The sequence below is a fragment of the Diceros bicornis genome, chromosome 19 (assembly GCF_020826845.1).
Source record: "Diceros bicornis minor isolate mBicDic1 chromosome 19, mDicBic1.mat.cur, whole genome shotgun sequence".
NCBI classification, from domain to species: domain Eukaryota; kingdom Metazoa; phylum Chordata; class Mammalia; order Perissodactyla; family Rhinocerotidae; genus Diceros; species Diceros bicornis.
Genome location: NC_080758.1, coordinates 49655551 through 49672369, shown reverse-complemented (window position 1 = coordinate 49672369; position 16819 = coordinate 49655551). Strand labels below are relative to the sequence as shown.

At 52.0% G+C, this 16819-nt stretch overlaps 1 protein-coding gene across 1 annotated transcript; it reads right to left on the bottom strand.

Annotated features, from left to right (window-relative positions):
- Positions 1 to 6445: 6445 nt before the first annotated feature.
- On the bottom strand, positions 6446 to 7997 carry NXT1 (nuclear transport factor 2 like export factor 1). Its single transcript, XM_058563346.1, has one exon. It carries the CDS (start codon positions 7356 to 7358, stop codon positions 6711 to 6713), a length of 648 nt encoding a protein of 215 aa, XP_058419329.1. The 5' UTR covers positions 7359 to 7997; the 3' UTR covers positions 6446 to 6710.
- Positions 7998 to 16819: the final 8822 nt, after the last annotated feature.

The following is a 16819-nucleotide window of genomic DNA, read 5'->3' as shown; positions in this document are numbered from 1 at the left end:
TTGGGGGTAGGGTGTGAAATGGACAGCGAGCAAAGCTGAGGGGGCCCTGGTGGACCATTTTAACTCAGATTCAGATATTCAGGGAATGCCAGGAAATCAAGAAGCTTCTGAATGTGGTCTGCTCCCAGCTCAGAAGGTCACACCGGGCCTGCTCACTTCTGTTGATCATGACCCGCGTGGCAGGCTCTGTCCTAAGAACACTGCACGCACTTGCGCCAGGTATAATCCTACCCCGCCGTACAGGTGAGGAAACTGAGGCTGTGGAGCAGCAGCTGAAATCTGAGCAGTTCCTGTCTCTGCAATGCCCATTTTTTAACCTTCATACTCTGCCAACAGTTCAGTCTCCCAGCAAGAGAAAAGGAGGGATCTTCCACTAAAGCAGCGGTCCTCCAGCCTTGGCAAGCATCAGAATCATCAAGGACAGCTTGTTTGGTTGGTAGTGGAGTCCGAGAATCTGCATCCCTAGCAAGTGCCCAGGTGATGGTCTAGAGAACCGCTGCTCTACAAGGCTTCTAGAGTGCATCTAGAAATAGGGGTCAGTCTTTGAAGACTGCCATTCTCAAGCTCTTTCCCTGGCTTGCAGCTCCTGATGACCTGAGACAGAAGCTTTTCCCAGGCTGCCTTGTCCAGCGCCTAAGATTATGATCTCTTCTTTGTACAGTTCCAAGAAATGCCACGAGGAGCTGTGCAAGGCTGACACGGAGCTTGTCAATGATTACTACCCCAGTGTGGATGAGAAGAGGGACCAGCTGTCCTGCTGTACATGGAGGAGGCCACACTGATGTGGGATGGAAGCCCAGTCTCTGGGCAGAAGGCCCTGGGTGAGCTTTTCAGCTCAATGGCTTCCAGCTCATTCCATGTCAGCACAGTCCACTGCCAGCCTGTGAAGCAGCCAGAAACGGACAGCCAGATGATGGTCCTTGTCGTGATCTATGGGACAGTGAAGTTTGAAAGCTGCTGCCCACCATGCAACTTCCACCAGACCTTTGTTTTGAAACTTCTCACTTGGTCCAACCACATGGATAGGAAGTTTCTCGTGGTTGCTCCTGGTCTGGGGTGGGGGAGGGCATTAAGGGTGGGAATGCCTTCTGTGTGGTCTGTAATGTGGAGGCCACGTTTTCCTTGTGGTGGACTGGCTGCTGCAGCCCTATGCTGTGCTGAAGTTCACACACTGAATATTAGCCGCCCATCTGCTGAGGAATTTGCTGTTTGTTATGGTTCCCTTGTAACCACCTATTTTTTTTTTATAACTGGCCCTAGTTCTGAAATTCTGAAAAATAAAAACGCAATAGAAATGTTGCCAGATTTGTGTGTTTGGGATTGGGGGTGGTTGGAGGAATGTTTGGGGGAAGGGACACCTTCCTGGTGGGACGGGAGGCCCAGTTGCCTTGGCTGGGCCTGCATGCGCAGGAGTTCAGACACACTCACACACGTGCACCCATTTCTTAGAAAGAAAGTGAAAGAGCTCATCTTCAGGCTAATGCAGGAGATTCAGGTGAAAGCTCTGTCCTTTCTGCTCCCACTTGATTCTCTGAGAAGGCAGAATGTTCTGGGCATTGGATCACTTATACACCTCGTGCTAGTCAGTGAAAATAAGCCGACTGGGCACCTGGCTCACCTTCCTCTCTGAATTGCGAGATGACAACCAAGCAGTAACTGTAAAGCCCCGAGCAGGCTGGCTGCAGAGTGCAGGCAGGGAGCAGGGCCTTGGCTCTAACCAAGGGTGGCGCAGCAGGATGTGAGATTCTTCACATCTAGATCTAAAGTACACCTACATTTACTTGAGGGCGGTTTTCCCCAGAGCAGTTTCAAGCCCATCTTATGCCACATTTCAAGGAGGAGGCAGGTAAGGCTCCTAATGGCCTTGGGAAGTCAAGGAGCAAGGTCTTTCCAGCTTTGCCTCAGTGAAGCCCTGATGGGCAGGAGACATTCTCTCCTTAGGAGACAGAAGTGGAGCATCTGCATTTCATGTCCTGTGCTGGACAGTCACTGTGGAAACCCGTCTGGTTCTGAGACACAATCCTGCTAAGAAGGCGCTGCCTATTCCTTCTGGACACTCAGGCCCCGGCAGTGGCAATACTTCCTCATTTCCGGTTTTCCGCTGGACCAGGGCTTTCCCTGTGCTGTGCCATCCATTACAACAGGGACTGACCACATGTGGCTCTTCAGATTTTAATTAATTAAAGTAAAATGAAAACCCAGTTTCTCAGTCACAGGAGCCACACTTCAAGTGCTCAGGCATCCCTGGTTGCTGGTGAAACATGTCCACCCGCTGGGGCCTGTCAGACAGCTTGATGCGCTCCTGTTCTCAGCATTAATGGCTACAGCCTCTCCCCACTCCCTGCTTCCCTATTTCCAGAGACCACAGTGCAGTTTAGAGTTTACTGGTCTGCAGCATAAATTGGGCTGAGAGCAGGGTAACCACCTAGTCCCAGTTTCTCTGGAACTTCCTTGATCTTTGCAGTGAAAGCTTACATCCAGGAACCCCCTCAATCCTGGGCAAACTGGGGTGGTCAGTCCACCTGGCTGAGACCCACAGAGCCAATGCTGTCTGACAGCGGGACGGGGTGCCCTCCATGCCCCTTCACTGGGGGCACTCTATCACCTTCATGACACCTTGTGCTCGCTCCGAGATGAAACAGTCCTGCACTCACTTCAATCCCCCCAAAGCCTCACATGTTAGAAGGCTCTGTGTCTTGTCTCTCCCTCAGCCGGGCAGGCCGCCATCTTGGAGGGGACAGAGGCGCCCTCTGGTGCCCTGCACCCACCTGCATCTCCCCTGAGTTTCTCAACCATGAGTCTTTGGAGGTGAGTGTTCTGGTAGGAGGAGTTTTCTCTCTCTGAACTGGTGATTTTTTTCTCTCCTGGGGCAGTTGAGTGGGTTTTCTGAGGCCCCTCAGCATTGCTGAAGTCTTTCTGCCTTGGAGAAGGACCGCCTATTCTGGGGAGCTCTTGCTCCCCTAGTGACTCAGAGGAACCCTGAGGACCACCTCCACTGTCCTCTTGGTCTCTGCCAGGAGCTCAATCACTCGGTGCCTGAGACGCCCCCAGGCCGGGCTCCCTGCTCGGCCAGAGTCTCAGCCCGGGAAACGGGCTTGCATCTGAGTTAAGGGTTCCCCCAGCAGCACTGTCCCTCCTCCTGCCCTGTCCCTCAGTCCTGCTGGCCCTCTGTCCAGTTCCCGTCCAGGGTTCAGGCCACTTTGCTGCTCGTCAGAGGGGACTGAGATCCTTCTCAGCCGGGCAGCAGCGCTCCCTCGCCCAGCCATCCCAGGTGCACAGCACAGCCCTGGGCTTCACGTCCCCTCACACTGTGTCCGGTGGGGTCTCGTAGACTCGAGGCGCCTCCTGTCGAGCTCAGCAGGTCCTGTCGAAGCCCCTTCTGTCTGGGCTAGAGGCAAGGGAGATGGCAGCTCACACTCTTCCCTGTGAGGGGCCTTGGAGCGGGGGCAGCTTTCTCCAAGGAAACCTCTCCCCAGTATGCTCCGACCCCCATTCGCTCCACCTTCTTCTGTCTCCCTTATGAGACAGTCTGCACCCTCAGTTCCCATCCTGACAAACACTGGGGCGTTTGGGGTTTCCTGGCTGTTACCAGTCTGATGGGGTAGAGGATGGTACCTCGCCATCACTTAAGTGGCTGCTACACAGTGTGGGGGGCGATGGATGTGGGGACACCACCACAGTGTGTGCAGACCTTGGCTAAGTCCATTACAATAAATTGTTACTTTATGCATCATTTCCTTCCTTCCTTCCCCACTTACTTCCTTTCTTCCATATGTATTTTTGATTTGCCTGTTCTTTTCTGGCGCTATTGTTTTTTTCATCTGATTCTTATTGATTGTTTTCCTTACTGATTTGTAAGAGTTCTTTATATAGTAAAGAAATACCATGCCTGTCCTTTTTTGCACATACTTTTCTTCAGTTTGTCACTGATGATTACGTTTGGCTGCGAAACAACAGTGGCTTCTGTAGGATGGAAGTGTACTCCCTGCTCCCCTGAGAGAAGCCAGAGGGGGATCACCCAAAGCTGGTGAGGGGCTCCATGAGGTGGATAGGGACCCCAGGGCCTCCTTTCAATTCCTCTATCCCTCACATGTGGCCAAATGGGCCTCAGGGCCCAATAGAGCTGCTAGAATATCAACCCTCATACCTGCTTTCCAAACAGCGGGATGGAGGAAGGTTGGAAGAGAGGAGAGAAGGGGAGGAGGAAAGAAAGACTGGCTGCCTCAGTCTTTCAAGGAGACTTCCCCCAAGTGTGTCACAGCCCTTCCTCACACACTTCACTGGGCATTGAGTCGCAAGGCCACCCTAACTAGGCGGTCTCGGGAAGGCTGGTCTTTCATCTGACTGCTTTCCCAGCTGAAAACCCACTTTCTCTTGTTCCTGAAGGAGGGGAGAATGGATACTGGGAGGCCAGTAGAGGTCTGCCCTTCAGAATGCTGTCTGTACTTTTTATTTCCCAAACCTACTGTCCCACCGGGACACCCACAGCTGTTATCGTGAAGCTTCTCAGGCCAATGTGATTCACAGACTCCAGGCTCTGTGAGGGCCCCAGGGGACGTGTGCCCTCTACCCAGGCCTGAGGTGAGGAAGGAGGGGGCTTTGAGATTTGAAGCCGAGCAGCATCTCCCTCCAAATCAGTCTCTGCACTAATCCTCCTACCGCACGCCCTCTCTGTGGGACCATGCTCAAGGGCCTCAGACAATTCTGCATCTTGGTTTGAACGTCACTTTTGTGTCTCACACCTATTTTACCACCATCTCAGCTGAACTCGTCTCGACTTGCTATGCACACATCTACATGACTGGTTGGACCACTCTTTATACGTGGCTTTGAAATGGAATTTACTTAATTTACTGTTTCAATGTCTCGCCTCCGATTAGATTCTGACGCCCTGGAGGGCAAGGAACTCACCAGGGCCTCCTCTGGTTTCCCAGAGTGCCATGGCAGGGCCATCCCCCACAACACACCCACTGTCTGCCCCTGCTGCAAATCTTTTTCCTCCTTGGGATTAGGTTTCCTCCTTGGGATATGGAAGGTGACACGTGCCCTGAACCAGTAATAGCTTAAAGAAAGGATTTCTCTCACTTAAATAAAGATGTCTAGGGGTAAGCAAACGGGGGCCATTTTGGTGGTTCCACGTTACCAGGGACTCAGGCTCCTTTGAATTCAATACAATCCCACCTCTAGGGTATAGGTGAGTTGTCCTCATGGCCCAAGACTGAGCCAGAACCAGTGGTCCAGCCATCACAGCCGCTTTCCAGGCAGCAGGTAGAGGAAGGAACGGTCTATTGGAGCAGATTCCCACAAGCCCCACCCTTCTGCTTCCACTTCCTTGCCCAGGCCTTAGTCATGTGGAACCCAGCTATAAACCTAGCTGGGAAGTCGTCTTTTAGGTGCGTACTTTGTCCCACTAAACACTGGGCTTCGGCAACTAGAGAAGGGAGGAGCATTAGAGAAAACTGCCATCTGAGCCATCAAACCCATCAGTATCCTCTTCCTTCTCATTCCAAATCCTACCCCACAACTCTAATCCAAACCTAGCACACTCTTGTCAAAGAAAATTTAACTGAGGAAGCCATGTGGCCACAAGATCTCATCTACTGGTCAAAGGATGATGGAACCGTCTACATTTTTTTTTTTTTTTTTGAGAGTGGCCATGAGCTAACATCTGTTGCCAACCTTCCTCCGCAAAAAGAGGTGAGCTAACATCCGTGCCCACCTTCCTCCATTTTTTGTGTATGGGACGCCACCACAGCATGGCTTGATGAGCAGTACGTAGCTCGGTGCCCGGGATCCAAACCTGCGAACCCTGGGCCGCCGAAGCAGAGCCTGGGAACTTAACCACTATGCCACCAGGCCAGCCCCTCTTTTTTGACACTGGGGAAATGCAATTAGAGTTGGTCTTCAGCGTCAATAAAACTAGCTTTTAATTCTGATGCCTCCCCTACCCTCAGCCTCAGTTCTTCACTTTCTTTACAAGAGTCATTAATATGGCTGCTTCATTTATAAGCAGTCATTAGCTAATATTTCACCTATTCTCATTCCACTCTCTGAACCATAGAACCACTCTAAGGTTCTAAGGCAGGGCCCAGCCACCTCCATTAGGTGATTCGGATGTACTCCAAAGTGAATGACGTGTTAAGACATCTAGGGTGCTTTTGAAAAATGCCAATGCCTAGCCCCTACCCTCAGAGATTCGGGTGTAGTGGTGTGGGCTGTGTGGCCTAGGCAAAGGTCATTTTCAAAGTGTCCCAAGGGATTCCAGTGTGCAGAGCGCTAAAAACCCTGGCTCAGTACACCTGTGTGCACACTGTGACTGGGGTGGGTGCTTGGTCCTGGCCTCACACCTCTGCAAGTGCTTTCTACTAAGCTTCCTGCCTTTAACTCTCGTTCTCCTCCTCCCTCCTCAAAACCTAGTCAAACATACCAGGCAAGGGAAAATACGCAACATTGGTATTAGTTTTTATTTGTCAGAATTTCCAGAACCAGGGTCTCTACTGTGCAAATAGAAAAATAGAAAATTTTACTACTTTGAAAAGGCAACTATGACAAACAAGTATATGCTCAGAAAGGCTCCTGGGGCTCGAGCAAACACAGAGCATAGCCTGGCGGTGTAGCCTGCAACCACAGAGAGGACTTGTGTCCCCACATTGTGCGATCTGCATTTCCCTACAGAGCTGGGGCTGAGGCAGAGGCCTGTCCTGCCCCCACTAGCTGGCCCAGTCCTGGAACCGGAAGCAGTCACTAGCTATCTTCCACACCGCATTACTGGGCGAGGCCTGGGCCGTCAGGATGAAGTTCTGGTTGAAGTCCCGTTGTTTGTTGCCCTCAAACTTCACTGTTCCACAGATCACGACGAGGACTGTAGTCTGGCTGGGGGTGGCTTCATCATGGACAGGCTGGCAGTCTACCACGTTGATTTGGAACTCACTGGAGGGCAACATTTCAAAAAACTCACTCAAGGACTCTTGTCCTGACACGGCATTTCCATTCCACACCAGGGTAGCCGTGCCCATGTAGAGGCGGGACAGCAGACGCCGGCGCTTATCCATGGTGGTGTAGTAGACGTTGACGAACTCCTCAGCGGCTCTGCAGGCCTGATCCACGTAAGTCTTGAAGTCCACTGAGGCCATCTCTGCTCTGCTGAAGGAGGCTCTGCCCAGGGGCTCCCTGCGCCTGAGGGGGCTGGGGCTGTGGGCAAGAAGGTTGGAGAGAGCCTGTGTGAATGACACAGTCTGTTCTGCCCTGACAATGGAACAAACCTCTTTTTCTATTGGAGGCAAAACAATCACATACTGTAGAGATAACTCTAGGCTCAAATTGTTGCCAACAGCTACTCTAAGCCTCAGTTTGCTCATTTTAAAATGGGAATATCACCACTTGTGGCATAATTGTAATATGAGAATTAAACAAACAGTGTGCACCAAGTGCTTGGTTAAAAACCCTGATACCTGCATGTTCAGAAAATGGCAGCTATTACTATGAATTTTGAGAATGTCATTTTATAAACTATGATATATTTGACTGTGGAAGGCCACTTTTTCCTGGAAGTGTGAATGCACGTCACTGCCCCTGGAAAAGTGAGGAAAAGTTTATCCTGCATAAAGACAGTGGACCATGTTAAAGGGATCAGTGGCCCAAGAAAGACCAATCAGACAGCATATGCTTTCAGCTGGTGACAGTCTGGAAAAGCCTATGGTGAGCTCTCCCAACAGGAGATGGGAGGGCGAAGAGTCGGCAGGTTTCTTAAGAGGGCAAGAGAACCAATGCCAGGAGGACAGGACGACATGGTGGCCACACCCCTCTGGACAAGCTCTAACAAGCAAACCTGCTGGCTGACTGGGAATGAGAAGGGAGGACACCTAGGTTCTGTGAGCACAAACACCCACCAGGTAAGTCAGTCCTGTGAGCCACTATGGAAAGACAAGTTAGAACTGAAGAAGCTGTGGGGGCTGGGGTGGCAAAAAAGAACTTAAACTGTAACTGAAATGTCACATTTCCTTAAAAAAAAAAAAAAAAGTCCAAAAGTCTAAAGAAATATTATTATTTGCTTTTCTCAGGGTATGGTACAACAGTTATAGTTTTCTGGTCTTTCTTGTATGATTAAAAAAAAATCCAACAGAGGGCAATATTACTAAAACAGTGGATGTGTTCAGATTTACAGCCTTAAATACTGAATAATTTTTTCATTTCAAAAAAACTTTTCTTTTTAATATCAGTTTTATGAAATAGATAAAAGCTTCCACAAGGTACTCTTGAGAGCTGAGAAATGTGGAGGCCTCTGACTCCAGTAAAGAACTGTAAATCTAGGGGGGAGCTCGGTCCCAGAAATGAGCAGTTAAGGCCAGACGCTCGTCCTTCCACTCCCTCCCTGGACCTCAAGTCAAGCCTCTCCCAACACCTACTCTGAGCCGGGTGTTTGCTAAGTGCCTTACCCACACTCCTCACTGGACGGTCCCGCGAGCGGATGAGAGAGTGTTCCTAGGACAACTTCACTAACGAGGACAGACACAATTTCACACGTGAGAAGGCCTGGTCCAGGTCTCCACGGTCGGGATACTCCCGACGGATCATTTATAAGAACGTGGTGGCCTTCGCAAATGTCAAGACTCTGCTGTCTTTTCACCCGCTTCTTTTCTCAGTCCCTGCACTTCTGAAATCAAGCCCGTAAGACACGAGGGCACAGTCCCAAGACCGCTGGCTGGAACACTGCCTTCCGCGGGCCCCCGTCCGTCTTGCCGGACCTCCCCCCCCCGAGGCCCGCACCACTCCGCACCCCGCCACTCCTCAGGCCCTCCAGCCTCTCCGCCCCTGCTCCGGGCGCCCGCTTTCGTCCCGCCCAAGGGGACTTCCCGCCCGCGCCGCGCCGGAGGACGAGCGGACCGGCCCCCCGCCCCCGGCCCGGCGCCCACAGCGCTGCGCCTGTCCGTCAACTCAGGACGCCGCCCGCGCTGCGAGGCGGGCGCGCGGAGGAGGCCGCGGCGGCCCGCTTCCGGCCGGGCGGCCCCGCAGACCCCCGCCCCGCCCCGCCGGCCGCGACTCCCACCGCAGAGCGACTCCGCGGCCCGGCGCTGGCCCCGCCGCCACGCGGAAAGGACGCCCGGCTCGCCGCACGCGGGGGACGCGCCGGGAGGGCCCGGCGTCCCCGGCCGACCCCCAGGCCTCGGATCCCGGCGGCAGGGCCCCTACCTGCGCGGCGGCGACCTGGGGGCCGCGGGGCGGGGAGCTCGGCCGGCGGGGGCAGGGGCGGGGTCCCGGGTCCGGTGGGCGGCCGCAGTCAGTCGCCTCGCGCGGGCCGTCTCTGAAGGTCGCGGGCCGGCCGGCCGAGGCTGCGCGCTCTCCCCCGCCGCTGGCCTCAGGAGAGGCCGGGGAGAGCCGCCCTTCCCGCCTCCCCTTGCTCCAGGGAGGCTGCCCCGGACTGGGCGCCCGGCCCGCGCGATTCCCGCGCGCCGCCTCGCTCCGCGCCCACGCGAGCGCGTGGCCCCACGCACGCCTCCCCGTGACGGGCAGCTGTGCCAGCCAGTGGGACGGCGGCCCAGGAGGCTGACTCCGCCCAGGTGTGGCTCAAAGGAGCCGGTGGTTTCCGGAGGAGGCGCCTTCCCAGAAGGCCACGGCCAATCCGCGCTCGAGTTTTCATTGGTCCAACCGGGTCACAGGATCCAGCCCAGCTGTTTAGGTGGGGTCTCTGATGGACGAACCCTTCTAGGTCCCGCCCCCCCGCAGCTGAGGGGAGGCCACTGGGCGGGAGGGGATGGGGACGGTGGGCGGATGCGCTGAGGGTCCTGGCCCACGTTCCCCGCCCATCTGCAGTTGGGGGTGATTCCCGTTTAAGGACTAGTGAGACTTCACGACCTGCTGCAGTCACGGGAAGCCAGCAGCAGCAGCAGACAGCTTGTGGGGCGCCAGGATGTCCCGCGGTGGCGCCAGGAGCGTTAACTCCACGGAGAGGGTGGAGCCGGCCGAGCCCGATTGAACGCGACCAGATCAAGCGCCTGAGCTGCCCAGTCTCCTTTGTAGTTTAAGCCCGCTGGAGTTGACATCCTAAAGGACACAGAGAGGAAAACCAATTTTCAGTGGCAAGCTCAACTAAAAGAGAAGAGTTGAGGATGTGGATAAGAAGTGACAGAAGTGGGCCAAAAAGGGAAACGATGGCAATTTACCATCTTGTGTCTTGTGAATTGAGGGCCTCCGAGGAAGACCGCCTGGCCTGAGCTCTGGCTGACAGCTTGGTTGGTATTGGGATTCTTTCTTTTCTCCATCGCTGAAACCAGCTGTATTTCAGCTAATCTGGAACCTGGGCTGATTTTTTACTGTTTTTGTTTAAAACGACAAGTTCAATAGAATGGAACCAGTTACCGTAGAAATTGGGAAACTTAGAGTTTACAGGGTTGTGGGACTTGGAACGGTTGTGGGACAGTTTACAGCAGAAATTTAAAAATTTGATTTCTTCAGACACAAGATTCTCAGCTCCAACCACTAGTCTAAGAGGCTGAATATTCTTTACAAAACTGTGGGAGCCCTGTGGGCTTGGGGAAGTTTACTGATGTTGTGGCATCTTTAGAGTGTGCCTACATTCAACTCATACCTTCTTGGCTGCTCTCTGGCGTGCCTTTGCTTGCATTCCTAAGATTTCAGGACAAATTTAGAGACTAGGTGGGCTCTTTAATATAGGTGACCCCCCTACTTAAATCAAGTAGGTGAAACATTTGGGTATGAAAAAATGAGTTGGAAACTGAGTAGAGAGGGTGAACTAGCATTTTTGGAGCAGTGTTCACACTAAAATGTCTTTGTAAAGCCTGAGACAGTGAAATTAGAATTTAACGTACAGGGCTGGCCCGGTGGCTTAGCGGTGAAGTGCGCGTGCTTCGCTTCTGGCCGCCCGGGTTCCGATCCCGGGCACGCACTGCCGCACCGCCTCTCCGGCCATGCTGAGGCCGCGTCCCATATATAACAACTAGCAGGATGTGCAACAGTGACATACAACTATCTACTGGGGCTTTGGGGAGGGAAAAAAAAAAAGGAGGAGGATTGGCATTAGATGTTAGCTCAGAGCCAGTCTTCCTCAGCAAAAAGAGGAGGATTAGCATGGATGTTAACTCAGGGCTGATCTTCCTCAAAAAAAAAAAAAAAGAATTTAATGTACAAAAATCCAAATCACAGCATTAATGGGATGAAAATGAGAGTTGACTTACTGCATGCCCACCAGGCTGGAGGTCGTGCTGCTTTAAGTTTCCTTATATTTCCCACATAAGCCCTTTTCATTTCAGTCTCATAACTTTGAGGGAGGTGCTATTATTCCTGATTTTGTAGGCAAGGAGGCCAAGAGAGAGAAATTAAATGAGCAGCCTGGATTCACAGAGCCACAGATTACAGAGTCACAAACCTAGAAAAGCTGGTTAGGAGAACATTTGTCCAGCTCCAAGGTCTTATAAAAACACAAGGCTTTAGCCCTGAGAGGCCGCAGAGCCAGCAGCAGTGAAAACAAGAAGGAAGAAGTTAAAAACATCTTCACTAGAGTAAAAAGTTTGAGATAAGCTTTGCTAACTGCAGCTGTGCATATTCAGCATAATCAGCTGTTGTTAAAACTAACCAGGTCTTTCTGTTCCTCCTTAGTATATGGGTGAGCTGTCTTTCCCAGGAAGTCAAGGCCCAGACATCAAGATTCAGCCTCACAAGGCTGAACGCAGGCTGAAGATAAAAACTAACCAGAAAAGTCCAGACGGTCAAGGGAAAAGAAATTCAGTTTTTTCTTTTTTTTTTTTTGTGGGGAGGACTAGCCCTGAGCTAACATCCGATGCCAATCCTCCCCGTTTTCTTGAGGAAGATTGGCCCTGGGCTAACATCTGTGTCCATCCTCCTCTACTTTATATGGGACGCCGCCACAGCATGGCTTAGCAAGCGGTGCGTCGGTGCGCGCCCGGGATCCGAACCTGTGAACCCTGGGCCACCGCAGCGGAGCGTGTGCACTTAACTGCTGCGCCACTGGGCCAGCCCCAAGAAATTCACTTTTTAAGGCTAAACACAGGCTGGTGGGAAGGTGGCAACCAGCAAGGCCACATGCTCCCCTTCCCCTACCTAAAACTCTAGTACATGCTCTCCTTCCCTTACCTAAAACCCCTGCACATGCTCTCCCTCCCCTATGTAAAACCCTGGATAAAAATCCCTACCTTTTTCCCTTCGAGGAGGTGGATCTGAGTTCTAACTCCCATCTCCTCGTCTGGCTGCCTTTCGATAATAAACCTCTTTCCTTGCCATAAGCCTGGCGTTTCCAGTTTTTGGCCCTCCTGTGCAATGGATAAATGAACCTGTGTTTGTGTTTGGTAATAGGAGGAGGGTGTGAGGGCAGGGACATTTCAGGTTTGTGTCCAAGATCTAAAATGGTGCCTGACCCACAGCAAGGGCTCAATAGATACTGTTTGATTGAACAGACAGGCCTGGGTTCAAATCATTGCTCCATAACATTCTAGTTGTGATGACTCCTCTCTAATAGTCATCCCCCATTCTTGGAAGCAAGCCTGGTTTTCATTCCCCCTGCCGTCATTGAGTCTGTGTGGTTTAGAGACATCCCTGGTTCTAAGGGGTGCAACACTGGCACTGTATGCCCTAAGCACAGTTCTAGGGGGGTGGGAGGCCCAGTCAGGGCCATTGAGCCTGGAGAAGGTGTTTGCTAGGGTATTTGGGGAAAATGCTTTTCTCTTTCTCCTTCTGGACACATGGTGTGTGCACAGTGCAGCTGCTGCTGTCTTGCCACCCTGAGGAATAGCCCCTGAACAATGTTGCAGACAGGAGAGATGGGGAGAAATTAGGCCTTTGGTGGCTGTGTTGGGAACCAAATCTGCTCTGAAGTTTGTACTTTCCAGTTTCAAGAGCTAGTAAATTCCTTTTTTTTTTAAATACCATTTAAAATTGGGCATACACATAAAGGTACTTATTACTTAATTACTGTGGCTTAGTGCGCTAGCAGAGTGATTGTGGCAAGTGAGTTAACCTCCCTGAGGCCCAGCTGCCTCCTCTGGGGACAGTAATAATATCCATCTCTTCTGTAGGATGGGGACAGTAATAATATCCACCTCCTCTGTAGGATGGGGACGGTAATGACATCCACCTTATCTGTAGGACGGGGATGGTAATGACATCCACCTCGTCTGTAGGACGGGGACAGTAATAATCTCCATCTCCTTGGGTTGGTGTGAGGAGTGAATGAAAGGATGCATGGTGAGTGCTTACCACAGGGGCAAACACAAAGTAGGCATCCAGACAACGTTGATATGCTTTGACATTTTGTATTGACAGCAACTTCCTTATTTGCCAGCAATTCTTCCAACTGGCTTTCAAACTCGGGACGAGAGTACTGACAAATTGGTAGGATTTGTCAACAAATCACATGGGTACCTTCTGGAAGATGAGCCTGGCTTAAGCAGCGGTGGAGCCAGGGGCCCCATTTGCTGTGTGGAGTCTGTACAAGGAGGAAGGGCACATCTGGGCATACACGCCGAGCCTCTGGCAGCTCTGAAGGCAGGCCTGACTTACAGGTCTTTACGTCTGTAGACGCAGGACTGAGCTTTTACCCATTGTCAACATAGTTCTCGGTGCAGGATCTAACAGCATTTGTTTGCAGGAGAGGCTGCGTGACTTGGAGCCAGGCGATCTACGGATGCTGGGCTGTTATGCCTCTAATGTGTCGCCACCAAAACCAACCGTGTGTTGGTTTTTCCTCTTGCCTGAAAAGAATCATCTGAGCTGGACCAGAGCGAGCTGAGGCTACGTTTCTGGGAGATCACTTGAGGACCTGACTTTTGGGGAGATTCTGAGAAGGAGTTCTGGGAAGAACTGAGGCCCATAAGCTTAAGAGCTAAAATGTGGCCGTGAGCACAGAAAGGAGATAATGAAGCAGAGGCGAAAAGCCGTGTGACGGGAGAGAAGGAGAAGGAGAGCTAGAATCAGACAGATGCACGCACACACTCACACTCAGGAGCTACGGGAGTGGCTGCCTTGGTGCCCAGTGGTTTCTCCTTCCTTATTGTGGCAGATTGTATTCTCCATAAATGGCCACAAAAATATTTTGGTTCCACGTGCTCGTCCAGAGCCTTGCCTTGCCACCCCCATCAGGAGATGGCATTAGGTCCCCTCTGTCGGCTCAGGCAGCCTATGTGACCAAGTGAGGCAACCCTCCACTGACAAGAGTTCGAAAGAGAGACGACGCTGCTTACGTAACTTAGCGACACAGCCTCTGCTGGGCTCCCTGGCAGTTTGTAGCCCAGGCCGTGGGAACAGGCCGTGTGGAGAGGAACCAGCTGAGCTACCCCTGACAGCCAGCAGGCCTGCTACTGGGCTGCCTTGGAAATGGACCCTCCAGGCCTGAGTTGGGCTGCCTGGGCTGGGGTGGCTTAGATCAGAAATGAGCCTTCTCTGCCATGCCCTGCCCAAAGTGCAGATTTGTGAGCAAAATAAATGATTGTCACCCTGTTAAGCCCCTAAGGTTCATGGTGGTCTGTTATATATCAAGGGAACCAGAACTCTTTCTCATTCCCTTCCCTGGAGTCTGCTGAGGCCCTGCCCTGAGGCTGCAGGAGAGAGCCTCCAGCCGGTAGTACTTCCATCCGCATAGACTGGGTTTGCCACTTGCGGCTAAGGGCACCCTGAAGACAGGGCCCCACGAGGCCTTACAAGGTAATACCCCCTCAAAGAACTCACCACAGTCCTGAGACTGGCTCCTTCCTGACCTCTGAAAAGGAGTCACAAAACACACAAGGCTGTCAGTTTGTTCATCTACAGCCAGAACCAGTTTCCCCGGGACTAGAACACTCCCCTTTGCAAGACGAACACCTTCTCTCTGTGTGGGCAGGTGAGGTGGGAGCCACAGCAGCAAGGGCAGGTGACTGTGAGCATGGGCCAGAACAAGGAGGGCAGGGCTGGCCTGATCCCACAGGCCAGCGGCATGGAGCTGACAGGGCCTGAAGGATCCGTTCCCAGGAGGGAAAGTGTCACAGGGAGACCAGACCAGAATCCCTGAGCAGAGCTCCCTCCACCAGCACCCCCACGTTTGCCCCCAGGAATCCCCCCCTTTTTTTTGTGCGTTTCTGTTTCTGTGCTCTGCTGGTAGATATCTTAATCCCTTCATTGACATTATAGCCAGGTGGCCTGAGCCTCCTTTCTCTTAAGATGATGTTGCATGTCTGCTCCAATTAGTGTCTTGCTGGCTTTTAACTCTCAGAGGACCATCTTATTTCTGTGCTTCTAAGCAGGTTCCGTGAATTAACGTGTATGAAGTGCCTGTGCATGGTGGATGTCTATTTGGATTACCCGAGAAGTGGATCCAGAGCAGGTATTCAAGCAAGTTGTTGATTTGGGAGGTGCAGGGGCACTGGTAGGAGAGTGGGGAACTGAGACAGGGAGAGTAGATGTGATATTGTGATTTATAATAAGAAATATATATTTGGTCTCCATCTCCTTCCTGGCACAGAACTCCTAACACACTTTGAATTTCCTAAGTAATGAGAAAGATAAGGTATCTTTTGTTACGTTAATGAGGTGACTTTTGGAAAGCACATAAGGATGGGGGCAAGTTGCCAGGAGAACTAAGGATGTAATTAGAGGTTGGAACTTTGAGTGCCACCCCTTGACCTCTGACCTCCAAGCAGGGGAGAGGGACTGGAGATTGAGTTCAATCACCAATGGCCAATGATTTAATCAATCGTACCTACATAATTAAGCCTCCACAAAAACTCAAAAGGACGGGGTTCATAAAGCTTCTGGGTTGGTGAACACGTGGAGATTCAGGGAGAGTGGTGCCCTGGAGAGAGCATGGGAGCTCCCCGCCCCTTTCCCCATACCTTGCCTTGTGCATCTCTTCCATCTGGCTGTTCCTGAGTCATATTCTTTTATAATAAAGTGGCAATCTAGTAAGTAAAATGTGTCTGAGTTCTGTGAGCCACTCTAGCAAATTAATCAAACCCAAGGAGGGGACCGTGGGAACTTTGGTTTATAGCCAGCCGGTCAGAAGCACAGGTGACAACCTGGACTTGCGATTGACATCTGAAGTGGGAGTAGTCTTGTGGGAACTGCTGCTGTCTCCAGGTAGATAGTGGCAGGATTGAGTTGAATTGTAGGACATCCAGCTGGTGTTGGAGAATTGCTTGGTGTGGGGGAAAAACACCCACACATTGGAATTGGTGTCAGAATTAGAATATTAGTAGATTACTCAGCCAGCTCCCACTGTGGGTAGCTGGAGCCTAACCATGCTGCAGAACTCAGCAAAGAGCAACATAGAACACGCATGCCTCCGAATGATCCCACCTACAGGACCAGAGAGGGAGAGGGAGCTACGGTATTCACACACCAACTCCTGAGAGTTGAGGGCTGCTGGGAGGGTGTCATTTCCTGGTCCTTCTGGCCTGCTGGCAAGAGAGGCCAAGAGGTTCTTCCATAAGTCTAGAAAAAACCTTCAGGCATTTGGAAATCAGCCGGAGCCCACTGAAGTGAGAGGTCCCAGGCCCGTGGGTGGGCACAATGGTGTTGACTGAGGCAGGCTTTGTAAGTAGTAGTCCACATGAGCCCCTGGGTAACCCTGCACACTCAGTGTCCTGCACAGGCCACCCCTTGGTGACATTGGGGTGCCAGTGTTATCACACCCAGATGCCCAATCAGGTGGGCCGACTGCAGATCTGAGGGGTACCGACGCCTGTGTGCACCTGATTAAGCGATGGGTGCTCTGAGCTGACCACATGAGTAAGGTGTTTCCTGACGCATGCCCTCAATGAGCTGACCTTTGAGCTGAGGGCATGAAACCTATAACTTAGAGGTCTGCAGGGAATGATGA

Coding starts and splice junctions, on each gene's coding strand:
- NXT1 (XM_058563346.1), bottom strand. CDS start 7,358: ATGAGCAAACTGAGGCTTAGAGTAGCTGTTGGCAACAATTTGAGCCTA.